The sequence below is a fragment of the Pagrus major genome, chromosome 10 (genome assembly GCF_040436345.1).
Source record: "Pagrus major chromosome 10, Pma_NU_1.0".
In the NCBI taxonomy this organism is placed as follows: domain Eukaryota; kingdom Metazoa; phylum Chordata; class Actinopteri; order Spariformes; family Sparidae; genus Pagrus; species Pagrus major.
In genome coordinates this window covers 12,489,839-12,516,889 of record NC_133224.1, presented here as the reverse complement: position 1 = coordinate 12,516,889, position 27,051 = coordinate 12,489,839, and the positions used below count along the sequence as shown (strand labels likewise).

Below are 27,051 nucleotides of genomic sequence, written 5' to 3'. Positions count from 1 at the left end.
ACATACAGACAAAGTAGAGCAGTTTGAATAGATGAGATCTCACTGTTAGTGTAGATAATACTTACAAAACTTCAGCTAAAAAATATATAGTTCCATTATAAAAACTGAACGCAGCATTAATTGTCGACCATCTTGAGGTGGAGGTGGAGGCAAAATCTAAGAGAACATATCTCAACACCCAGGCAGTTATTACTCTAACAATTAGTTTGTTACTATTACTATTTTGATAATTGATTAATCGTTTCAGTCACTTGTTTGAGCTTGTTCAGTGTGATGATTTGCTACCCTTGATACTTTTTCATATGTGAAAGAAATAGGAATATATTTGGTTTTTGGAATGATAGTCGGCTAGAACAAGGAATATGAAGACAATGTTTTCTGACATATACAAAATGAATTAATCAAGCAAACAATCAGCATATTAATCTATAATTGTAATAGTCATGTAGGTTACAGCCCAAAAATTATTCGCATTGAAATAAATCAGTGAATTAATGAAACCGATTTGATTTGTATATTTTTTTATACACAAGAGAAAAGTCCTCATTGGGACCTCCTGATGGTGAAGATAGCAGTTCCCTTTTTAATGTCAAGAAGCCAAAGTGGAGCCAAAATTGAAGCTTTTTTTTCCAGTCATAGTCACTGAAATTTTAAATATGTAATACTTCAAAGCTCCTCCTCATCATGCCCACTGTATATGCGTAGTATAGTCAAGAACTTTCTTTCATTTTCTGTTATTGTTGTCCTTTCTAGAACCTTCATTCAAGTCAGAGATCCACAGTGGTCTGCCGGCCCCGCCTCAGATGCCCCTCCCTGAGATCCCTCACCCCTGGCTGGTAAGACTTCACAGTGACTACTACCAAAGCTGAAGAGTTACATTCAACACAGGCAACATTTTGTCCAAACAGGGAACTGTGAAAATCTGCAAAACTTTCTTTATCCCTGGACTAAGAGAAAAATACAGTTCTCAAATATAGCTTCACCAAACTGACGTTTTCTTCCCCAGTACCAATACTGGTACTTAAACTCAGTGTATCTGACAATAGTGAGTACTGATCTGATACCAGTGCCATGATCAGAACGACTCCTCAGCTGCTTGAAACCTGTAAAAGATAGGGGTATTTTACAAGAACAGTTTATCTTTATCCTGGTGACTTTTTGCAGGTTTGAATTGGAAGTATTCACCAAAGCAGTAAAAGCACCCTTCAGTGATTCAACAATAAACAGCAAAAGATAGAAATTCACTTAGTTACAAAGTTTGGTTTTTCAAACCTCTTACCAAACAAATCAATAAAGGATATCTGGCAATGTCATCAGCTCTTTTCAGTTCAGTTCTTCTGCCATGACCTTCTCCTCAAAGAAATGAATAAAGGATCTCTGAAACACCTCCGACAATGTCAGAGTTACCTCTGGTACCAGTCAACTGATCATCTTTGATACACACAGGATAGGTGTCTGGAAGTGCAGCCTCAGGCTACTGGTAAGTTAGCTGTGTGCTCTTTGATGTGTTTTCTTAGTCCTTCGGGCTCACTCTGGATGCACACAAGCCAGCGCACACTGGGGGTATCGTCAATACTGCCTTTGAGTGTGATGATTGAAACTGAATGCAATTTTTGAGCGTTTTTTTTTTTTTAATCCAAACTCTGACACCCTGTCCATGCAATGTTTAGAAATAACTGTTCAACAAAAGTGCAGTGTCCAAAAGTGAAAACAAAAAAAAAAGAGCTATTGAGTCAACTTTTAATAATGTTCCAAATTCACAGTAAAGGCCTACAACTGTCTTCCCATTTATCATGAAGGTGGTGTGATATTATGATTGGCATCAAGAAGTTAATGCATCAAAATAATCTTACTGCAGCAAATCAGTGGAGCAGAAAATACTTGATTATATATCAGTGTAGATCGGTCACTTCTAGCTGGTCCTCAGTCTGACTCATAATTTTATTCATTCATATAACATGTTGATGCGAAAAATGTATCAATCAATACCAAAACATTTGCAACACTGAGCCCTGGACTAAAGTAGTACATTTCTAAAAATGAACTACTTCAGGTTTTATAAAACAAGTTCAAATTAAAACACATCTCAGAGCTTTTTAGTTTCATGCATGTCAGATTTAGTATTGCACTGTGACACTGATGCCATGTGTGATTGGTGTGAGGGTGTTTTTACAGCCTCTTGTTAAGCAGTAGGAAGGCTCCTCATTTACAGTATGTCATATATGGTTTCAGTGTGTGTGTAAGTGATATAATGGGACTGATATGAGGAGCATGCTTGTATAAAGAGACCCAGCATGAGGAATAATGACGAGTGTGTGTGTGTGTGTGTGTGTGTGTGTGTGTGTGTGTGTGTGTGTGTGTGTGTGTGTGTGTGTGTGTGTCGTTAGTGTCGGAGCAGATGCCTGTGATGGAAAGCAGGTGGCTATGGTGGCTCGCAAAGCCCTCTCACCATAACAATAAGCCACAACACCTTGTTCTACATCCTCTCATACACACACGCACACACATGAGAACACACTGAGGCACGGGGCCTTGCAGTGCAGTTTGTAATTAGAACCAGTCCACAGCCTCAGCCTCCTCCAGTGACCCCAGTGTGTGTCTGGAAATCACAGCCGAGGTTTTCCCGGAAAACTAGAGAGAGGAGGAGTGATGCCTCTGCCTCTGTTCCTGTCTTTGTAGCAACTTTGGTAGTGTTTTGGACTTGTGGATGACATAATTGCTACTGTCACTGGTGCATTCAGATCATTTTTCACATTCTTACTTCCCACTTATATGCAGTTTAATGCCTGTCTGATATCCCTGTGTTGGTGTTGTTCCACAACCATCATTGCAATTGACCAATCATGCTGTTGTGAAGTCATACTTTGCAATGTTATTTCTGGAACATCATATTTAATGTTGCTCCAGGACCATGATTTAAAGTTACAAAACAGCAACAAATTCCACACAAGGGGCAAGCTGTCCTGACTGACTGGTTAAAGCGTAGGACTCACATTGGAGTGGATGGAGATGGGGGTTCTGATCCCGATTGGAATAAAAGTATTTTATTGTTCACTTATTATTTTTACCTTAAGTTCACTTATAATATTTACTTTTTAGTTTCTTTTTTAGTTTACTGTCGCTGTTTGATTAGGCTTAGGGAACAAAAAGACTTAGTTAGGTTAAGGCAAGAAATATTCTTGGTTAGGTTTGGGAAAACATGGTTTGGGTTTAAATAGACCTTTCATAATATCAAGGATAACTTCTCCCATGTGCATATTTTTCCGCTCTTTTTCCCTGAGTCGTAAAGCTATGGCTTTACAAAAACATGATTGGTCAGTTTCAATGATGCCAGTCAGTCAGTCATTGACTTCTGAGCCCTGTAGCACCAGTACACAGGGTAGAGAATTAGAAAAACAAAAACGATTCATTGCAGAAGACACACTCTAAACCTGTTTAGTTAGGTTTCAATGCATCAAATGCAGTTAATTTGCAGAATAGGATTTTTTTTATTAAGCATTAGTTGGGAGTGACTGTTGATGAGTGAGTGCAATAAATAGACAAGAGAGATCTGTTGGAAGAATGGAGAGTATGGAGGAGGAAGAGACGGCCTTGGCCACGGTCTGTCTGTGACCCATCAAGGCTCAGCGCCGAGCCAAACCAACACTCTGCAAGACTGAGAGCCTGCGGCTTTCGAAAGCTACATCAATGCTCTGTCAACCCCAAAGCCTTTGGCAGCCATTTTGATTACTCACTGTTATATAAGGAATAATTAGTCAGAGTAGTCTTGTGGATTTACAATGCAATTGTAATTGTTTGGTGTTGTGACAGCTGTACGGCTTGTGTATTAAACACAAAAGAGGAAGTAATCAAATCATACGGACCTCCGTGATGTGTTAATGTGGAATTATACATTTTGTCACACAAACAGAGCTTCACCTCGTGACAAACCTTTAAATGTATGGTGCACTATATTAAAAGGGCATTAGCTGTTGCAGTGAATGCTACACCTAAACTGTGAGGTGAACTTGTCTGAATGTCTGCACTGCTAAAAAATAAGCAAACACACGTGTCATACTTTACAATCTATTTAGAAAACAGCTAAAATCGTATAACTTAGTATGGATTTTGGCTAACATCACTGTTAACCAATTCAAAATTGGTGGCAATACAACAAATTCTAGTAGCCTACTGCTTAACTAACATAAACAATAATGAATAGATAATTGTAACATGGATCTGCCTGGTCCGCTTAAACAAATGGTTATACCCAGCTTCTGTTTTCATATCCAACTTTTTTGCTAAATTAATTCTTATAAATGAAAATATGTGGTTTAGTGTCATTTAATCACTAAGGTAGCTGAAAAAAAGCAATTAATGCTCTAATTAACCACTTTTGCCTTTGTGTATTAGCTCCTTTAAGCTAATACAGCTGAGCCTGTTGTTTCAGCATTTACATTATTGCAAAACATCCATTGTATTCTTTGTCAGTGTCCCTCAGAACAGTCAGTGTATCTAATAGTGCATGATAGTCACATGTGTGACACTCATTAGACTCAGCTTTAGCAAAAAATAGATAGAAAGATGATGTGTTTCAACTTTGTTGCTCAGACTTGTTTCCCAAGGGCAGACTTGTTATTGACTCTATTGATCTCTCTCTCTCTGTGTTTCTCTCTCTCTCTCACACACACACACACACACATACACACACACACTATGAAGTGGAAGGCCACAGGGTGGTTCAAAGCAGACCAGTTTGTGCTTGATAAAATAGGGCCCTTTGGCTGTCTATTTGATTAGTGGATATCCTGCTGGGTCTCCTGATCCCTAATGACATTAGTATTTTTGTGTGTGTGTGTGTTTGAGGGTCATTAAGAAGTCACTGCAAAGCAAAATTGAAGTTATGACTAAAAACAAAAAAAATGTTAACATATACTCGGTAGTAAAGATGCAATTTGCCCCGGTTAAGAAACAGCCCTTTGTTCTGTTTTTCAGTCCAGCACATTGTCCTGTAAGGTGCTTCAAGTCGTCAGTTTTTGGACCACGAAAACTCAATTTTGGGCCAGGCGTTGCGTTCTGTGACACTACCTTTCTTGGCCGCTTGAGTATTTTTATGTGTTACCATTTCTTTATAGAGAAACACTTCTATTTTGTAAGGAATGTATTTCCTTCATTGCAGAAAACACAGGACAGCAGAGTGTTGTATTATTATTTTCATTATTGATGAAGCTGTTAATTAATCGGACACTCATACTGTACACATGCACAGAGAAGCAAGATCTTTTCAAGTCAGTTTGATCCTCTCCACATCCCGCACCTCATAAATCACTTGAGTGATCTAAGGAAGAAGATCTCTGCACCATTTTACAGTTTGTTACATGCCACACACACACACACACACACACACACACACACACACACAAGGCCTGGCTCCAATTAGATCATAATTATCACTAAGTTTCACAAAATCTTACTTAAGTCTTGTTGGACTAGAAGAATTTCTTTCTCTTTCTGTCTCTTTTGATACCAGAAATTTATGCAACACTAATATTTATCTTTATCTTTGGCATGAAATACATTCCTGTCATCAACAGGCTTACTTAAATGTAAATTATGTGTGTTTCCATTAAGCTGCATTGAAGCAAAACAATCAACATCCAGATGGATAATGGAACTGCGTCACTTAAGAATTTTTTTGTTTTTTACAAATCCTTGGGTGATGCCTGCCTCTATTAAGACATGCTTTTTGAACTACCTTTGAGTGTAGAAGACCTAAAAACACTTTTGCCTTACAAAGTAATTGGACTACACTTCATAAGAAGTAGTTTACTTCAACTTTTGCCATGGTCTTAACCTGCTTTATACTTTGGTGGAAGGAAACTGGACCAAGCATTTGCCGTCCAGTTTCCTGGATTCTCGATCTCCAGTTGGTGAAAGAGCATGCAATGTTTCAGTATTATTCTTATAATTCATTAATTGTTTGGTCTTTGAAATGAAACATAGTGACAACTAGTCTATTAGACGTTCTGCCCACCTAAAGTCTTCAAATTGTTTGTTTTGTCTGGTCAATAGTCCTGAAAAGAAGCAAATCCTCGCATTTAAGAGGCTGCAACCAGCAAATGTTTGGAATTAATGCTATTTGCTTTAGCGCTAATGGTTTCCACAACAGTTGCATTTAAGTAAGTATTTAAGTCACATGATCTGTTGCATCCTATGGGCTGTGCATGGTGTAACGGCGGCTCTGCTAGAGGAGAATGTGGACAGGTCCTCTTGTTGAGACACAAATGATTTCCATCTGTGTTGATGTTGGAGAGTGTGCCACCCCCCAACCCTCTCCCCTGCCCCTCTTCCTCCCCTCCTTCCTCGTCTTTCCCCAGGCAGGCTCTCCCTCGCTATGCAAGTTTACCAGCGTTCAGAGGCATGTTCATGTGATGGATACACTGTATACACACTAGCCGGGTGCTTTATCCATAGCAGTCTGGGTCCCATTTGGAATTAATTTCCTCCCGTTCTCATTTTGAATGAGGCAACCTCCTCCTCCTCTGCATTTTGAAGATAAATATGTGTCTCAGCCCAAACTGTGAATTCAAACATAACCAGTACTGTACATTCAAAGACTAAATGCACTCCTGTGTACTGTATTACTTGTGGTTTGGAGTCATCTTTCTTCTTTGAACACACCATCTTCTTATTTCTCAGCCACGGCAAGTCATTGCCATGTTGGTGGCCGTAGACCAGCAGCTTTGTATTTGGAATAAACGTGGGCCTGCTGTATTTTGCCAAACCAAATGTTTTCTAGCCTGAAGGGGAAACACATTGTAGCAAGTAAATATGTCACTGCAATGTATCAAGCTAGGGATTACAGGCACAGCCAGAGCTGGTTCTCAATCACACAGTTTCAGTGTAATCAGCCCTGTATTTGTAGTCTTTAGAAATGACTTGCCTTTGGAAGTTCGTCGCATGACATGGTCTCCATTTGGTGCCGATGGATCTGTTTTCATATTTTACTTAATTCCTCAGTGGGGTTCCCCTACTTTGTGGCTTGGTCCACCACAGCAAAGCATTCAGTGACATCAGCTGTATTGCGTCATTGAACTGAGACAGGAAATAAAGTTGTTAAACAGATGATATTGAAAGGCGTCACACTTTGTCACTGGGGTAATCAAACAAGTGGCAAATTGGAGATTGATTAAGTTTTAACTGCAATGAGCAGTGAGCAGTAGAACTTAACTAAGTGATACATGCCCACAGCATGGTTAATCCTGAAGTCCAGAACTGTTTCAGCCTACTTATAACACTCCGGAAAAAGTCCCCGCTGAGAAACTGGGCCACGAATGGAAAACCTATTTCACAACTTTTTTCCTCCACTCAAGTGCTTTTGAAGGCGCTTTACAATGCCAGGATTTCTTTTTTTCTTGATACATCATGTGATCAAAGTGACTTAATAAAAGCACTGAGGGAAAACTCAACTGAACTGAAATACAGTTTACTGTTCAACCAAATGAAATCTAGAGGTGGTTGATAGACAAAATAAATTGACCTTTTGGTGACAGTTTGACATTCTTAGCCCATTTTAGCTCATCGCCATGTAATTAGCTAAATAATCTATACAAAAATAAGTACCGAAGACAAGACGGTCACAGTGAAACAAACCTGAATGTAATTCAAACTTTCTACTTAAGATTGGTGAGCAAGCAGTGTGTCCCTGAGAAAGCTGTGCAATGGTGGCTCAACCCTTTTCCCACTCTGTGCCCAGCACAAACTAAAGAGAACATATGTTTGGTTTTCTCTTACTGCCTGTTGGGATGATAGGATGCAAATCACCAATGATTATTCAAGCAAGAGACTGTAGAACAAAGAGATGTACCATCCATCCAAATCTGGATACACTGCTTGCTGCTTATACCGGAAACCAGAACAATCCAAACAGGGTGAAAGGGCTGGAACTGTCTGTTCATTATTGTTATAATGAATGTTAAAATGTTACAGCTTGTTAGTTAGTTGCATTGTGGGTAATGAAAGAAGATGAAGACTTCATGGAATAACTAGAATGGCACTCAGTAGAGCACATACCTCCACCAAGGACCAGCAGTCCCCTTTGATTCAATCAAATTATTGCAGTTATACAGAACTTGTTTGTATTCAATGCTGACTGGTAAAACAGCAAAGCCTGTCACCAATGTCGTCATTGGCGTAAATGTTGACCCATAAGTAACAAGTAGTATAATAGACTGGTTCTATTCCAGATATGGACCTACTTTATAACACAGGGCTTCTTTCCAGGGAAAACAGGGCCACCCCACCTTTGCAACGCTTTTCCAAAGTGGTGGACCACCAGCTTCTGCGGGCTCCCACCAACTCCTGCTGACCCACATTTACACCTCATTGTGAGGTGAGAGAAATGCAGGAAACACCCAACCCAATCTCACTCTCCAGTTATTTTTTCAGTGCAGCCGGCAAGCTGGCACATCCGCCAGTAACAGCACTCTGGTGAATGCACCTGTCCCGCAAAATTCACACTTAACACGCCAGCCTGAGGCAGGAAGGAGGCGAAGTAATTGAGGGGAAGTGAGGAATGAAGTTTAAAATGGGAGTTGTGTGAAAGTTTTTGTTTTGTCGGAGGTAACACTAGCATGGGCGTTTCATGTATAAACAGAGAGGTGGAACACTTAGATGAGTATCGCAGAGGTTGGCAAGTCTTGAGCTTGGACAAGGCCTTGAGTCCTGCAGAGACAAGATGTTTAGAGAGATTGTATGTACAGTATTTGTGTGTTAGCCTATCTTAGTCTAGCTTGTCTTTTTTTTTTTTTCGTTCCTTCCCATTCTAATACTTTCTATGTTGCCCAATGCTTTTGAATGTATACTAATGTGTCAGTGTGTGCAGTGTAAAATGAGGCTTTTATGAAAAGATAGTGTTTGTTGACTGATCAGCTGACATCAGCATGTTCCTCTCCAATACAATGAGGCTTTCAGTAGTGCTGCTGGACAGATGCCACTGTTTCAACCACTATACAATGTTTACTGCAGTTTGTTGTCACAGTATTCATACATAACCCAGATTTATGCACACAGTGTGACACAGAGTGTCCTTGTATGTCTAAATGTTTGTGTATGAATAGCCAACAACATGCAATTGATTTATCCCATTATATGCTTCATCAGAGCTTTTTACAAAGACGGTGCACCCTAACTTGGACTAACACAGTGCATCGATATTATTATAAAGTAAGACCCAAGGAAGCTCAGTGTCAAATTTAGTGTAATTTCGACATTGAGCATGTTCTATATGAATAAATATTGAATGCACAGCGAACAGCACTCTGTGCAGCAGATGTAAACAAAATGGAGATTAGTGTGGTGCAACAACTTGCTGTAGTTACGCGTTGCAGAAGGTTAAGTCTGAGTACGTGAGGGGATGTATTGAACAGACGGTGCACTACTTTAAAATTAATGAAATAAACTAAAGTGGTTACAATATACCATGAAAACATACTGTTAAGTATAAATACTGTCGCTCTAAAATTTCCCTTCTTCCATTGGAGAGCCATTAAAAGCTGAAATATGTCATTATTACTCCATGTTGTACAATCTAGCTCTCTCAAGGTTATCCCGGGACAAAGTCGGGACGCGTTGGGTCAACCCTGTGGCTGATGGGTAGCTAGCGCCACAGCATTTAGCTTTCTGTGCTTTCATCTTCTCTTGCAGTCTGGCATCAATTTATAACTCATTGCCTGAGTTTGACCTCATGCTTCGGCTTTGAAGAATGTATGGGGGAAGGTAGGGGTGTGCACATGGGTATCTGTCCACATTTCGTCCCATCTGGCTTTTTATGCCTTTCTGTGTTACTGCAGGTTTCTAAAAGTTTGACAAGGATCATACAAAATGTTTTTAAGAAGTGCACACCCAAACAAGTCAAACAATAGATGCTGGACAGAGGCAGAAGTAACGAGTACAAAAACTGAGTCTGCACACTATATAAAAAATTTCGTTAACATTTATTACCTCCATTTGGACATTTCGGGCTCGAGCCATTCTTCAGATAAGAAGGGTTAGGGTTTGAATAACCGTATGATATCTCTCATCTTAGATAGTGTGCAGATTTTTGTATGAAATACCATATGTATAATACCAAAGGTTTCACTTTGGTTAATGCTCATTGACACGAGACAAGAATGAAAACACACATGCATGAATAAATATGGGTGGCAGTAACTGGTAATGAGAGAAGCAGCCAGGACCAGCTGCAAAAATCTGTTCAAGAAAAGTGAAGGAGTAACACTCACCCCTTCCTCAAATAACTCTAGGTGACCTTGAGCATGGCACTTAACCTCCAGTTGTACAAGTAGAGTGGCGAGCAAAGGCCAACAGTAGAAGGCTGTGGTTGCACTTTGCAGCTCCCAGATGTGGACATGTATAACTTTGACGCAGGGTGGTGCTGGAAAAGAGCGTAGGCCTCAGCAAAACCCTCCTCAGGATAAAAAAGCTTTAAGCAAAGGTCTTTCACTGATGAAGATACTAGTAATACTTAAAGCTAGCGTATGATTATCAGTTTTAAATGTTGTAACTTTTGGATACAATACCCATGTGGCACAAAGCAGAGCTGTAGCAATTATAAACACCTCACCATAGTTGATGAATTATTCCAAAACTGAACAAGAATCCAAAAGTAAAGTTAGAGTTAAACAAGTGTATTGTGGAGTTTCTAATTGGGCTTCTGCTCCCAATTAGCCAAGCACACAACCTAATTTTAAACTTGTATTTGTTTTTTTTGGAGCGACTGATTTTGAAGCCATCACTTTCATCTCCATGGAGTAAAATCCCATGGGCTATGAATGCGCGTTTTCAGCGGTGCAACTGGTAAACTGAGCATGCTTGTTGTCAAAGAAATAAATCCAAAGTTTGGAATGTTCATTGCTGCTTTGGCAATATATGTTGCTTTCCCTTCAACAGATAAAATAGGCTATTACTATTACGTGTAACCAATCAGACAACATTGAGCACGACCCTGGAGACAGAGAGAGGTGGGTACATCAGAGCCAAACTCTAACCCAAACCTTTTTTTTGGCTGATCTGAATAATGATCTGATCCATGACTGAAACTGTGATACAATCTGAATGGTGAGTTTTGTGATCAGTTGCAACCCTACAGTCATCTTTTATCTTGATGATTCAAACAAGACATTTTCAGGCCTTGGAAGTGCTCAAACTACCAGTCACCTAACATTGTCTATGACCCTTAAACACCAAATAATAAAAAATGCAGCTTTAGTGAGGTGTTTGCACCCTTTTAGGTACATTCTATGTCATTTGCTGACGTCAATATAACAAATAAAACAGCATTTTAAAAAAATCTTTTCCATATGTAAAGTCCCCTTAGTGACATGATCATTCACCAGTCTGTCACCTCTTATGCTGCAGATATTCACTGTGAAATAAATTAAAGCTCTCTTGGTGCCAGCTGCAACCATATGTGCTTGTTCATAGGGTAATTTGCCAAGAATCACTGGAAATGCAGTTTTCCTTTTCCAAAGGGAGTGGCTTTCCTGTGTCCACTCAGTTTACCCATTCCAACGTCCCATTGGCACCATGGCAGAAACATTTATTCAGGTCCAGTCCTCCTACGCAGGGCAAAAACTGATACTTGGCATAAATGTTTGGATGTGAGTTTCAAGCCAGGGCCGAAGGAGCAGACAAACCTCCCACTCAAAGTATCCAAACCAAGGTCAGGACTCCTTAACCGCCACCTAATTATACATTATGACTGTGGAATTCTGACATTTCTGATATGCATCCATGCACATGACCTGTACATGCTGCTTTTCTCATGGTTGCAGCAATGTTTCCTGAAATGTATTTTTGTCAGGGAGGAACACCATTTAGACCATGACAGGACATAAAAACCTCATTGAAGCTCTGAATGTCATTGTTTCAGGAGGGTTAAGAGTTTCATAAAGTACGGAATGTAATATGGATTCACAATGTTAAGTGCATTTTTCTTACACTTTTTATTTGATGGTAAATTCTTCCTAGTCTGAATTTAAGTCAATTGGCAATATGTGAGGGAAAAACTGGTATGTGGGCCTTGAGTTCCTTTTGTATTTTTCTTTTGGGTCATAATATCCTGTTATGTTCAGGATTGTCTTCATATTTTGGCCATGGTTCCCCAGCATAATTACACTTGTATCTAATCTAATCTAATTTGAAGTGGATGAAGAAAACTGAATTAGAAGATTAACCAGTGAGCCCGGAGAGGATTCTGCCATAAGAAAATAGTGAGTTTCTGTTTTGGAGTCTGGACTGCAAAGAAATACAGCCCTCAGTGTGGTGGGGTTTATGCAGTGTGTGTTTATGGTCAGCAGTGGGTCGGTATGTATTGTGACTGTAAGTCACTCCTGTAAGTTTAAGTGTGACGCAGTGTAATTGATCTTCAGATCACTTGTGTGATATGGCCAAGCTGTTGTTTCGGGGGGAAATGAAAGCCAAGGAAAAGTTGAATTGTGTGTTGCTCAAATGCGTGTCTGTATACAAGTGTGTTTGTATGCAGTGTTTGAAAACACACTCTCCTGACCCAAGCGCCTCTAAGCTTTGAGTCACCACATAGCAGAGCAATGGGATCACAATCTCTGGAGTGTAATGTAATGTATTCTGCTGCGCTCAGGGAAAAATGCTTACCCAAACAGTCGGCCTCCGCTTGATTATTAATGATATTGTTGCCTAAAATTCCTGGAAAGGAAGTCATTGTGATGTGAGATATAAAGCTGCAGACCTCATTTCAACATTCTCTAACAATACAAACAAGTCTGTTTTCACATCCACTTCTCAACTCTGATATTTCGCCTTATTGTTTGACCATCGAGGCTGAGTGCCTTTGTTCTTTTTGCTTCCCTGCCTTTCTTTCCTTCTGTCTTCCCCTCCAGGGGATTTTTTTTTCTTTCTAGGGCTGGGGTAGGGAGGAGATCGCTGGCTGCACTGGAGTTTAGCAGGGCAGCGTATCCCTGCCAAGAAATGAGTTCACCGAACCGCTGTTTCCCCCAAAGGAGATGTGATAAGGTTTCTGCTAGAGGCTTGAAAAAAGAGAAACGGGCACGAAGAGCATGAAGAGAAGGATTACGGAGGGGAGGGGATGTATTTACTGAGAGAAAAGACAAAAGAAGAAGAAAGTTAACTTTGCATTGTGCACAGTGAACAAAGAATGCCTTGGATGACAGTTTTGTTTAGTTAATTATGCAGTCTTTAAATGCTTTCTTAAAAATCCCAAGGTGAAGGATGGGTTCTAAGTAACTCGTTCAGATGGATCTTTTTGAGCACCACTGAAACAGGCCAGATAAAGAGGGAGGAAAGGAAGACTATGACATCTGGTGTAAGAAAGAATATGAATGGGAAAGTGGAAGAGAACAGAAAGAGAAAAAAGCCAGGTCATGGAGTTTTAAACTTTTTTAATGGACTCTTGGATAGATAATGTCTTAGGTCTGGTATTTATCAGTATTTCTCTTTCATCTACAGAAAGTGTCCTTTTTAGGGCTCGACTCCAACTTCTCACTAAATGGTGAAGAATTGGCTCAAATATTAACAAATGACCCAGTACATCATGTTTTCAATGATTACCAGATCTAGGATTCGCATCAGATGGTACTCCCTAATAGATACCAGCCACCTAAATAGGCCAGCATTATTCCCTGAGAAATAAATGAAAAAACTAAACGCCCTATCTGTCACTGTTAAAAAAAGTGATAAGAACTTCCTGGATCTGTCTCTTTATCTGAATCCACAGCAAAAGTTAATGTGGTCTATTCTGGGTCGAGGCCCATTCTCTAAACCAGGTTTCATGGAAATCTGTTCAGTAGTTTTTGTGTAATCCTGCTGACAAACCAACAGACAGACATGGGCGAACACATAACCTCCTTGGCGGAGTTGAAAAATAACAACTCTAACACTCAGTAAAGCCAAAAGGTATGTACTAAGAAAGAAAATAACTGTACACGTCTACTTTGTAAAAATGAAAGTCTGATCTCATAGATTAGCCTTTCTCTCCATCCTATTTTTATTCTGTGATATGACGGTTCAAACTAAATTCAGCGGTCTTTTTTATTACAGCAGCGCCATAATTATGGCAGAATGACTGTACTGTTGGACTGTCCACTGTCACAGCACAGTGACACATACTTTCTGCACTTTGAAGAAGTTAGCCATCGAAGCTGCGTGTCAGCCAAATCGTTTTATGAATGTTCCACGTTGCTACAGCTATGGGTGCTGACACCACTGCAGAGCTGACGCCTGATTGGGTCAGCTGTAGCTAATGGCCCATAGCACATAGAGTTTCATAACAGTCATGGAGTTTCTCCCCATTATAACCAGCGGAAAATTGGTGCTGCCACCAGTAAATAAAATAGAAAGAGAAAATCAAAGGGATTTTCCGTAAGAGGAAAATATTCTGCAGCCCTCGCAGCTTGGTCATGGTCTTTGTAAAAGGGCTTTCAGTATGTGGCCTTATAAGGTTTTTACAGTTTGACAACATTTCATGCACTTTGAGGTTGTTTGGTACTGCCCTGTACTTTTAAGAACGAGGCTCCAGATGACACATTGCTTTTAACGGTCCATGCTACAGTGTTTGAATGAGATTTTAAATCACTTTTTATCGAGGAGCATACACTGCTAACTAGCTACAACTAGTCAAAATTGCGCATGTAAAGCGAGGTTAAAAATCACTCACTCGCTCATTCAATTTACATTTACTTGTTCAAGAAAAGCATGACTTAAAAACTATGTGACTCCCGGTTCTACAGTGGTGAAAGGTCGGGCTTAGCACATAGAAACACGTTTCTCATTCTCTGCCAGTTTATCAGATTTGATGTTTATAGCCACACTTGTGTTGTTTTTAAGAGCTGAACGTCAGAGTAACGGTGCACAATACTGGCCAAGATGAATCACGTCAGGCTGTGCAGTTGATCCACCCTCTAACAACTGGATTTGTTGGACTGTGTGGTGCCAGAGAGAAGGTGTCTCATTTCTTTCCATCTTCTCCCCTCCTGAGTCCTATCATGAGCTCTGCAGTATGGAATATCATAAATCCATCCATTCTAATTCATTGTGTAGTGACATCAACACCTTTGATAATCGTCTTTATGATTTTTTTTTTTTTTTTCTCAGCGTTGCTTCTTTTAAGGGTTATCAAATCACCCTTAAATTCTGTTCCATCTGTTGTTAAATGGATATAACAAGACTTCGGGTTAGGTTTCTTTAACCAACAACTCTTTTGGCCACCCACTTGTTTTCTCTGGTTCAGACTCCTTTAAAATTATTGTCTTCTCTTCCTTATAAGCATTTTTTGTTTCTCAGTCTCCTCTGTTCTCTTGTCATATTTTTTTCTGTCTTACAGTGAAAATGCTTCTAATGTCTATGCACACTTGAAAGGCTTATTATGAGTGCTGCCCTGATGAAAGTATAAATAACTTCTCTTATGTTCAAACAATGGCAGTTTGAAGCAGCTCCTGTTCAGTTATCTGAGGCGGGAGGCTTGTGGGAACATTCTGATGGATATGTTTACAAAAGGAAAAGTTCACCCAGCAGTGAAAATTCAGTCACAGCAAAACAGTTTTGCAGCATTTTCTGCATAAACAACCGAAGTAGATGGGGACTTGTTTTAAAATGTAAAAAAAAAAAAAAAAAAACTGTCATAAAATGTCTCCATACAGCTTGTCTATTGTAATCACATGCTCTGGAAGCCCTGAGATCCCAAATTGATTTGAGCAGACATTTACAGCCTCTACGAGCAGTCAAGCTTGTGCAACCACTTCAACCACTGTGTGCATGTTAACACTTTTAGCTTTTTAGCTACAGTGAAGATTCCAACCTAAAAATGGTATAAATAACGTCTTCAAGCTGTCTTAAAATACTTTGAAGGTTAAAAACACTACAACACTAAACTGAAATGGTAAAGCACACCATCACTTGGCAAAGATAGCAACAAGATAAAGGTTGGCACTAAGATGTGCCTGAATTGAAATGCAAGAATTGCAGGAAGTGAACGATAATCACTGAAAGCAGTGAAAGTGCTGTTTAAAGCTAGTGATGGAAATAGTGGTGATACTTCATAATCTAACTCCTCAATAATCAATGGAATCTTCTCTCTGCAGCCTCCAAACAGCGGTCCTCCTCCACTGCCCAGTTCCTCTCTACCAGAAGGCTACTACGAGGAAGCGGTTCCTTTAAGTCCTGGAAAGGCTCCTGAATACATCACCTCCAGTGAGTGACAGACTGATTTACAGTTCAGTGAAATAATGCACTACATACAGTACATGCAGCAGTAAAGTAGAGGAAATTGTGGCACCCCGGTAGCTCAGTTGGTAGAGCATGTGCCACAGTGGCCCAGGGTTCGAATCCAACATGTGGCCCTTTGCTGAAAGAGTAAATTATTAGCTTTTTTCAAATGTTCATGTTTACTTGTAATTTAATGACTAGGAAATAAAAGTTAGTATTGAAAAAATACAATAGACCATTTCCTTCTGCCATCTGCACCTTCCTCTCAGACTATGACTCGGATGCCATGAGCAGCTCCTATGAGTCGTATGACGAGGAAGAGGAGGATGGGAAGGGCCAGAAGATGCGTCACCAGTGGCCATCTGAAGAGGCTTCCATGGATCTGGTGAAGGACGCTCGGATCTGTGCATTCCTGCTGCGCAAGAAGCGCTTCGGCCAGTGGACCAAACTCCTCTGTGTCATCAAGGACAACAAACTGCTGGTGAGGGACACTACTGTGTATGCATTCATGTGTGCAAATACTGACATAACACTTCTTAGTCCCATGATGATTATGACAGCAGCATCATGTGTAGTACCTCCAGTTTGAACTTGCCCCTTTTCTCTCCCTCTAGTGTTACAAATCCTCCAAAGACCACACCCCCCAGATGGAACTAACCCTGTCAGGGTGCAGCATCACTCACATCCCCAAAGACGGCAAGAAGAAGAAGCACGAACTAAAGATCGTCCACCAGGGGGCGGATGCCCTGGTGCTGGCTGTGCAAAGCAAAGAACAGGCTGAGGAGTGGCTTAAGGTAACACAATGAACCCCATAGCCACTGTTACATACTTGACATATTTCCACCATGTTGCATTCATGATGAAAAGAGCAGTTTGAGCAGAGTTGTGGTTCCATGCTGCAAGATAGAAATCAAATAGTTGAGCTAGAGAGTTCCTTGTTGAACTTGGAAACAGCAATTGACAAAACTATCCAATTGCTACATGAAACTGCTCACAACAAGCTCTGATGATTATCTCGAGTGACTCGGGTCATGTTTCCTGGAAAGAGACATAGATGTTGAGCTTTTTAAATAATTTTATTGGCGCACCACAAGCAGGGTGCCATCTAGTTCCAGTATTAGAGAGAAGGCCGATATCTCCAAAACTCGACAACTCACACCAAAATAATCGAGATAGATAAGGAGAACTACTGGTAAAAGCAAAAATATGTATTTTGATTTTGGGGTGAACTGTCCTTTTAATATTTATATTATTTCTTTTCTAAAGCAGCCCTTTTTGGAAGTATGTCACAGGCACGATTGCTTAACAAGGAGGAGACTCATCTAAAATGACTTAAACCACAGCCTCAGGTGGCTCAGTGAAGGCTGCTGTACACCAGCAGTCCTCATTAAAGATCATTGTAGCACACTAAAGATTGGTTTGAAGTTGTGGGATTGGCCTGAAAGTGTTAATTCTGATGCACTGTAACTTTCGCCTCACTGCTTGTATAGTATAAAGAATACAGGGTGTAGTGCTCAGTATATGAATAATTTGGCTTTTGTTCTTCAAGATAGACCTTTTCCTGCTATTGTATGAGCGGTTTGTTATGAACAGGTGGTGGTTTCACTCCGATGTTTGGTTTGTAGTCCTCTGATCCCTCGTCTCTCTGTCTCTCACACATTCCTTCTCTGCCTCTGTCATCCCCCTGTCTTCTCTTTCACCCTCTGATCTTGCCGTCTGGCCGCTCGACAAGTCTGCAAAACAAACCCACCCTGCAGACATCAAATAGGCTCCGGTACTTTCTGCTTTTCAACCCCTGCGTACGTTTGTTGTTAGTGCGCTGCCAGCACCTCCGGGCTCTTTCTATTTCAATCACAGGAGGAAAGACGTGTCTCATCTGGTCTTTGGATTTAAAAGAAACCTCCTCACCTCTGGTCTCCTTTGCTCTCACAAGAATCTCCTGGAACCCCTTATTTGTGCTTGACGACGTATTGTGCACTATTTTAAGATCCCTCCATGTCCATTTGTGCAATGGTATTTTTGTAATCATTTTTGCCTGATAGAATCTGCCAATTGAATTCCCCGTTGCTACAGTTTTACCAACAGGCTTTTGGACCCCTTCTTTTCATTACTCACCGAAGGTCTTGTTAAAACTGGAGCTAGTTTGCCCGGCAGACCATTGATGGAAACACCAGTCTTATTATTTGCAGTGTTTCTTTTTCTATTGCATGTTTATGGCTGTCCGGAAACAAAGATCAAAACAGTTTTTGTGCTTTCCTTCTTGATTCAATTACCCGTTCTGCGTGGCAATTAATCGTTGTTTATTGATTGGCTGAGGCAGGTTACCTCGTTGGGGCTGAGGTATCTCTGCAGGCGATCGCAGCCAGACCTGTGAAAATACACAAATCTTTGCACCACTCAAACTTTGGTAAGGACTGCTCTAATTGTTGCTTGGAGAGACTGTTTCTCTCCGCATATTTAGTCAGGTGGCTGAGTATTGGAAACATATTGAGCTGATAACACTGTGGCTGCAATCAGCAGTCATTACATCGAGTTGGCTGTGGCTCTGCGTTCACACCCTTCTCTGCAAAACTGGATTTTAAGTCCATATGCTGTATTCGTGTCATCAGCAGCAGGGTTCGACTCCCTTGCCTGCTCTGTGCTCCCTCCAGCCTCAGGGTGTGTAGAAGCGGCGTCCAGCCAGAAAGATTAGCCTGTCTTTGTGTCTGTGTTTGGATATTGTGTTGCTAGGACCACTGGGTATTTAGCAGTCACTCATTTATTCATAATTCCCCCCCACTTTTTCTTGTGTCTCTTGACCTCTTTTTCTTCAGCTTTCCTATTTTTGTCCACCCCTCTGGAACTCGTCTTTTACCCAAAGACATAAAACTTCAATAACAGTCATTCTTGCATTTCAAATTACCGATTTGTATAATGGAAACAAAGATTTCTTACGACATTTCCCACCCATGTTGAACCAGCCGGCCAACAGTGTGTCCTACTGACAAAAGTGTAGGCATGTAAAATCATATTTAGCAAATGGAGATGAGGGACAGAAAGAAGAGGCAAAGAAAAGGAAGGGAAGAGGAAGCAATGTGTGATGAGGAACGAAGAGGAATAAGAAGGAGAAAGAAAGTAATAAAAGCACAAGAAGAAGAAATGGGGAAGGGATAGCGAGGAGTACCCGTGGGTTTCCAAAGTCTGCTAGTTACAGTAATGATTCTCCCAGACGTTGTCTGCTAACGATGTGTTTATGGAACACACATGTCCATATTGTGTCCTTACTTCATTCTCCTAAACCTTTCCAGTCCTTTTTTTTTTAAATAAATGCATTTCTCCCCCTTTGCCCCCTCTCTGTCTTCTTTTGCCTCACCCCCCTTTTGCCTCCTGCTACAGAATGACCTGATTTTCTCTAAGTGATGTAATATCTTACCTCCTAACTTTTCTCTAACTCTTTGTTGGTTTTCTGCACTAACTTTGGGGAAAGTAAGTTGTATGTTTACTGTATTCACAGCTTATCTGCTTAAGTGTGCTTTCAAACGCTACCTTGACAGTCCAACCCCTGGTGCATTATTGCTGCAAACTGCAAACTGTTAAACAGTGCATGGCCTTAATGTCTATGTCACCATAATCATATTTGTTTATTTAATGTTCATTGTTATCGGCAGGTACACCTGTCAGACACAACATTAAAACCACTGATAGCTGAAGTAAAAAACATTTATTTATTTCACTGCTGTTGGTATTCTTGGATCCTGGCATTTATGTGGATGCCACTTGAAATTAATCACCTACCCAAACACTGTTGCACACAAAGTGCTATCCCTTATGGCAACTGCACTCCCTGGGGAAAAGGCCCCTCCACCGAGGTGGAACATTCTTCCCCGACTAGGGCTGGGATATGGCCTATAAATAATATCGGGATATTTTAAAGCTATATCGCGATACATGAGATATATCTCGATATTTTGAAATCTCCTCTAAATCACTGTATAAATGTTAAATTCAACCCTTTGATTGGAACCCTATTGGAAAGATTTGCCTGCAAAAAGGGGAAAATCACAATCAAGTTAAAGTTAGCAAACTTTTTATTTTGAACCAGGCAGCTGCACTCATAAGCTTTTAACAAATTAAAGTAAATAATGGCGTGGTAGGCCTTCCTACTGTGGCCTAGTTCTCAAATCATGAAATTATATTATTAGTCCTGTTATCTGTGGTGATGCACACTTGACGAGTCTCTGACAAGTTTCATGACATAAGAACATCTTGTAGCCCTTATGCAATGAGCTGTCCTGTATGATCATCAGGAAAAAAGCTTGTTTGGAGGCATGAATTTTTCAACTCCCAGTTGTTGGGGGACATGTGCTGTCTGCTGTGAGAGGGCATTAGAAGAGAGTGAGATAGGCGAAACTCCAAAGCGAATAACATGCCCATGCTGCACGTCACAGTTTTTGAACTCGCGTATAGGTTAAATTTATTCCCAATTCCGCAGCACGAGTGGCGCAGCTGCACTGCTTGTCATCTTGCTCCAGTAACTTGCGCACAGAGCCCTGCTCCCCAGGCAGTCTGCTGGCATTTCTTTGCGCTGGTCAGTTCTGCTCCTCCTCGAAAACCACAGATTTTGCCCAACCCTAGTGGCAGGGCGCATTGTCCTGTTGTGGGGTCACTGCCATCAGGGAGTGCTGTTACCATGAGGGGGTGTACTTGGTCTTGGTTCCCCTTAGTGGCAACCACATGAATGCCAGGACCCAAAGTTTTCCAGTAGAACATTTGCTTGCAAAGATGATCGATGTCACCTGTAAGTGGTTTTAATGTCATGGATTATCATTGTATAAATCAATAATCAATGCCATATATCAAAGCATTTATAGCCTAAGCCAATTCACAATCGATGTCACCTGTAAGTGGTTTTAATGTCATGGATTATCGTTGTATAAATCAATAATCAATGCCATATATCAAAGCATTTATAGCCTAAGCCAATTCACAATGCCTCTCCCTTGATGGGCCTTTGAAATACACAAAAACTCAGCAAGGAAATACATAAAGCTCAGCACAAACACAAATAATGTACTAAAACCAAACAATGTCACCTTAGAATTACTAAAAAATAACTCAATGAGAAACACCAGATTAGTTGTGACCATATCTGTGGTCTCTCTTTAAATCATTTTTACTTTACCATTTAACTTTTAACATTAGAGTTACACATATTGACCCCCTGTCCAAGTGAAGATTTATAAAAGGGGATTCTCCATTACTCAGACAGAAACCCTGAGAGACATCACTGTGTCACTGAGCACTGTGGAAGCCTGATTATTCAGGTTAATTTAGGATTTTTTTATTTTTTTTGGACATGATGGACTTGGGTCACTGTCTGTTGGTAGTGCTCACTTGAAGAGGCAGTGGAATAATTGTATAATCACAGGGACAGGACACCCTGATGCCTTAGAAGTTATGTTCCAACCACAAACCATTTCAGATTTGCATCTGGCTGGGGACATATTTTACGCGGCATTCCCCATCTCAGTCCCCCCTTATTTTCATCATCCTCATCTGGACTGTTGGCTAACTAATAAAGGAATAAAATGCCCCAAAATAGAATAATAAAAATCCAACAATACCCATTCATCCCCAAAAGAAAGACAATAGCTAAAAACATTCAATCTTCAGTTTAATTTTCCTTTGAACATTATAATAAATAGTGCCGCTATTCTGCAGTTCTTTAGCATTCTGCAGCACAAACCACATAAACATGTACCCAAAATTCACGAGGAATGGAACAAATAAAGACAAAATTACAATAATTTCAAAAAGACCCTCAGCTTTCATGCATCAGTGGTGTATGCGGAGTGCAGCCAAAGGCAAATGGTTTGAGTATAGAGCATGGAGCCTGAATTTAGATCATTTCCATAAGAATGATGGTGACCTCCAGGAACAAGCCCCGTTACATGCTGTCACATGACAGAAGTTCTCAATATTGGTCGATTATAAAGACTGAATCTGAATTTTTTTGATGTTTTGCCAAACATAAGTGAATAAAGGGATAAAATGCTTTTTAAACTACACAGATTTGCTGAAAAATCAGTGTATGTTGGATTCAAGTTAATTTTATAGCATGCAAGATGAGAAATGTGCAGTCCAGGGATGTGAATATGTATAAAGACCCCTTCAGGAACTGAACCATGCAGTAGCAGCTTGTCAATCACCAGCCTGTTCCCTTATTGAAAATGTTTCATCACCCAAAACTACCGCACACAGTCCCACTTTAAGTTTGATTTGTAGTACATCATCAGACCTACGTAACACCCCAGTCTGGCAACATCGCTCACCATTGGAAGATAGACATGATGCTGCTGTCTGCCCCACTCTGCGGCCTCTGAGCTGCTCTTTGAGCCAAACCCATGGAGCCACAGTCTGTCATTTCCCCCGCAAAACCCAATTATGCTCCCTCCGAGCCAAAACCAATGACCTGAGGAGTTCTGCACGGCCAGAGATGGTTCAGAATGCTTGTGGAGAAGACGGGGGTGTGGGGTGGGGGTGGGTGGGTGCAGTCAGAGAGTGCATTATCCATCCTGCACACACAGTGGTTCGAAATGAATTCTCATTTCCAACTGCCCATCGCTCATCTACACACACCCCTGTCACCACCGCATGCCTAGGATTGCCAGATCTGACGGTAGGTTGCCAGGTCTGAAGTCCAACAAGGTCACGGTAATGCACACTGGCGCCCCGTCCAGAGCCCTGCAGATCTCATTCACCCCTTCTGGACCTTATTGCATAATGATTCCATGGACGTAGTAAAACTGTTTGGTGTCTAATGTGTGTAGCAGACACCCCACCTCTACTCCAACTCCTACCACACATGCATGCATGCTCTCTACCCCCTGTAGTTTCTCCACTGCATGGGCTGTATTGCCTTATGATCCCTTGGCTGCCTTTCAGTAGCATGATGGGATATGAGAGAGGAGGGAGTTCACTGTACATGTGGCCTGCATTACCCCAGGCATGCTTTCTAGGCTGAAAGAATGAGCTGTTTAATTATGTGGCAATGGTGTGAGGAAATATTTTTAAAAAGGGATCCACCCATGTGTTATGATCACGGTTAGGACCTAACATTCCACCGGCCCAGTCAGACACGGCAGGGTATGGATTGAACTCCCTTGGCGGTGATAGGGATGTGTGTCAGTGTGGACTTTCCATTTGTTTAATGTGAACTGCAGCCTCATTAGCTAATGCTTTACTTCCTTATGTTTTCCAGGTGATGAGAGAGGTGTGTGTGAATGGGAGTGTAGACTTCGATGGAGCCGGATCTGGATCCCCAGTGCACAAAACGGAACTGGAAAAGGTAAACACCTGCACCTCAGGTAGAATCGCAATTGTTTTTCTCCCAAATTTTGGTGCTTATTAAATTGATATTTTAAGCTCGTAAGCTTAAAAGTTCTGAATCAAAACTTTTTATTTGGAGCAATAATTTGAGCAAAAGTAATAAGTTACACCTGTTAATTTATGCTTTCTGTCTCCACCCTTTTTATGAGTATCATCTGAGTAAAATGTGTCAATATCCGTACTTGTGATGAAAGAAAATCCTCATTGGATAGCTGACTGAAGAAAGAAAAAATATTGTTCTGTAAAACTTTCTCTTGTGATCAAAAACATTGATTCTGTTGATTCTTCTGTTAACCCAAATCAACTGTTGCTCAGCTCCACCCACTTCCTTTTTAAGCACCATGTCGTCTGGTTTAAGCCCCGTCTGTTCCACAGATACAGATCATTTAGTTGATTGCTCAGATGCAGAGAATGGTGAAGTTGGTGTTTCACCATCATAAGGCCAATATTCACTCTCTTTTAGCTCTGTTTTGGCCTCCACCAACTTGAGAAACATCCGTCTCTTTAGCTGTTAAATGCTCCACTATGTCTACCAGCTAATCACTGTCTTTGTCTGCCTGCTGACTCTTGGCAAGTAGCGTACAGTGGGCTTATTAAAACTTTGCTTGCTGCTGCTGAAAAAGGGTTGATGAGAGTGAGACTGCAGCAAAAACCAAAATAATGAGCTGAAAGACACTAAAATGCTCAAAAGAGTTGTGGGGAACAACAGAGTTGGTGATATTTCTCAGTGGGTTTATCAATATGAGTGACAACTTTCACATTATACATAGCCATTTAATCAATTGTTAATATGAAAATACTACTAAGTGCAGTTTTAATCAAACCTCAACTCACAAATGTTGAAGCAAAACCCAAAATAGATCCAATAAGTGATTAAAAAGAATAGATTTGATAAGCGAAAGTGATGCTAGTTTCAGATTTAAAGTAATGCCATCATATCCCAACCCAATTTTGTACTAAAAGTAGAGAGTGGACACTCATACTCATACTCAGTTTGTATATGCAAGTGCAGTATCTGTCATTAACTATAACTGGTGTATGATATGAGTCTTCAGTGGGTTGGGAGGTACTGGGTGCTGAGGTGTTGTGCAGTCTGATGTCTAATGGTATGAACAAGCCCCCCGAGCACTTTGAGGCACGTGGCTGGATGGGTCTGTGGCTGAACGTGCTGCTGAGCCACCTCAGTTCGGCATTATTCCTCACTAGTAAAGTATTGTTAACTCTTGTGAATAGAGGCAATAGAGGGTGTTTACTTTTTGTCTCCCTCATATGCCAGTGATGGCTTGGTTGAACCTAATTGTCCTGGGTTGAACTAGCTGTAATGGACAAACACTTGCAAATATACCTCCAGTCCATAAGGGCCTCTCTTCTTGGCATAATCAGAAACAATCACACTGGGTAGTAAACGCTGTTTGCCACACTTAATTCCATTTGGCATTGAAGGTAGCATGGCAGCTGAAATGAAAAAACTCACTTACTGGTTTTCATTGGGAAAAGCAGGTATAATCGCAGTTAACGCTGCATTTTACTGAACCCAGCACATATGTGTGTGCTTGTATATATCCATGTGTGTGTGTAGTGGTGGAAAATGAGCTACATCAGAGACTCTTTAATGACAAACCGCTCCCAGCTTGGCACAGCAGACACAAGCTCAGCCTAATTATTCATCTATAACATGTTGCAGATGCTCCTTAGGGTTTTTTACAATGTACAATGCAATAAGACAGCTGTGTTTGTGCATTAATGTCTTTGTCAATCTGTCTTTTTTAAGAAAGTGCAGTTTTGTTCACATGTACCTTCCTGAGCATCCTTTCTTCCTTTTGTGTGTCTTCCTGCCTGGCCAGAAGTCTTCATGTGACAGGCCGAGCTCCGACGGTGAGGCACCTCATGAGAACGGACACAGCGACTGCAAGGACCAAGGTAAGAGTCCACAGCAGCAAACAAATCTGTTGCTTGCAGAAGTCATTTACATCGAAAATAATGAGATTTTTTCAGGTTTTAGTGTAAACACACATGTCTGGAAGGAGATTCATGGGAAAGTCCCTCACTATTGCATCGGAAATTATGGTTTAGTTAACTGGAATCAAAAGTAGACCTGGGTTAGAATGAAGATTTTTTGTGTGTGTGTGTGTGTCTGCCATGTGTGGTTTTGTTTTCTTTTGTAAAGCATTTTGTAACTCTGTTAATAAAAGTGCTATATAAATAAAGTTTCCCACAGAGGCATTCTGCCTTGCGTGAAATTAAGACTGCCTGTCATGCCACCAGGAAAGTTTTATGGGATAAATTGAGTGCAAAAACGACAGAGGCGTTAAATAAGAGACAGTAACAGCCACATTATATTTGAGTGACGTTCTGTTAACCCTTACACTTAAAAATCCAAGGAGATTTATAGTCTCAAATTAAGACAATGATATAATATCCATTTATTGCTCTCCCACGTTTTGAATAATATAAGTAATTAAAATAATGTCCTTGAGCTCAGTTCTATCTAAACACTAAATCAGAGCTTTCCCAACAATCAAGCTCATTTGTGGCCCATGTGGGGCCACTGTGGCCTGAATATTGGGCCCAATTTTAGCAGCCTATAAGCAGCCATATCTAGAACCAAACAATGGGGACATGTTTATCCTACACTATGGAACTCTATTGGGGCAGTCTGCAAAGTGCAGGTTTAATGTGGACCTACCCATAACATACAGTTTACCACTTGAGCCAAAAGCTGGGCTCACGATGAGCCTACAGCAAGCCTCCTTGGGGCCGTAACATGGAGCCCATTGGTCCAGGGTGGGTGCGCCCAGCACCTGATCTTCAACAGTGAAGTAATCCCACTCGAGGTCCACTTACCAGTTTCTTCTGCTTTCAGCGGCTTTATTGGCAAAAGGTGCTGTGAATAAAATCAGAACAGATACTTGGCATATCGTCAAATCCATCTTCGAGACAAATCACCAAACAAGTGAATGATGAAGCTGGTATAATACACTTGACAAAGCTATTAAGTGAACCTTGAGTTGAGATTGTTCTGTCAAATTTGTGTGATGTTTCAACATCTGTGAATAGTTAAGTGTTTAATTTATAATATAATTTGTTTTAATAGAGTGAAATCTCCATCATAAAACACTGACATCACTCAGTATAGCGTTTTATACCATTAATTGTAGCCCTAAAGTAATAGTTAAATTTAATGAGGGGTAGGGCATTATGAATATTGTTGTTTCTTGAAATCAACAACGACTTGTTCTCAGCTTGTCTGCCCTGTCTTTTCCCCTATTAATCCGTTTCATGATTCAGAGGGGAATCTCTGCAAGCTCTGAAAAGGTCAGCCTTTAATAATAATGCCTGAGGCATGAAGAATGAGCATTTATATTTATTTAAAATGGCTTTTACATGGGGATGGTCTTCCCCTGCTCAACTAGATGCCAAAACAAAGAGATATGGATGAAATAGTCT

The 27,051-nt window shown here is 40.6% G+C and overlaps 1 protein-coding gene across 1 annotated transcript in view; it reads left to right on the top strand.

The window, feature by feature from the left end:
* afap1 (actin filament associated protein 1) overlaps nt 1–27,051 on the top strand; it is a 54,913-nt gene that overhangs the window by 15,995 nt on the left and 11,867 nt on the right. Inside the window, exons 3-8 of the mRNA XM_073475268.1 lie at nt 754–836; nt 16,113–16,221; nt 16,506–16,717; nt 16,851–17,030; nt 23,477–23,563; nt 25,452–25,524. Coding sequence (XP_073331369.1) covers nt 754–836; nt 16,113–16,221; nt 16,506–16,717; nt 16,851–17,030; nt 23,477–23,563; nt 25,452–25,524 — 744 coding nt within the window. The remainder of the gene's footprint in view (nt 1–753; nt 837–16,112; nt 16,222–16,505; nt 16,718–16,850; nt 17,031–23,476; nt 23,564–25,451; nt 25,525–27,051) is intronic.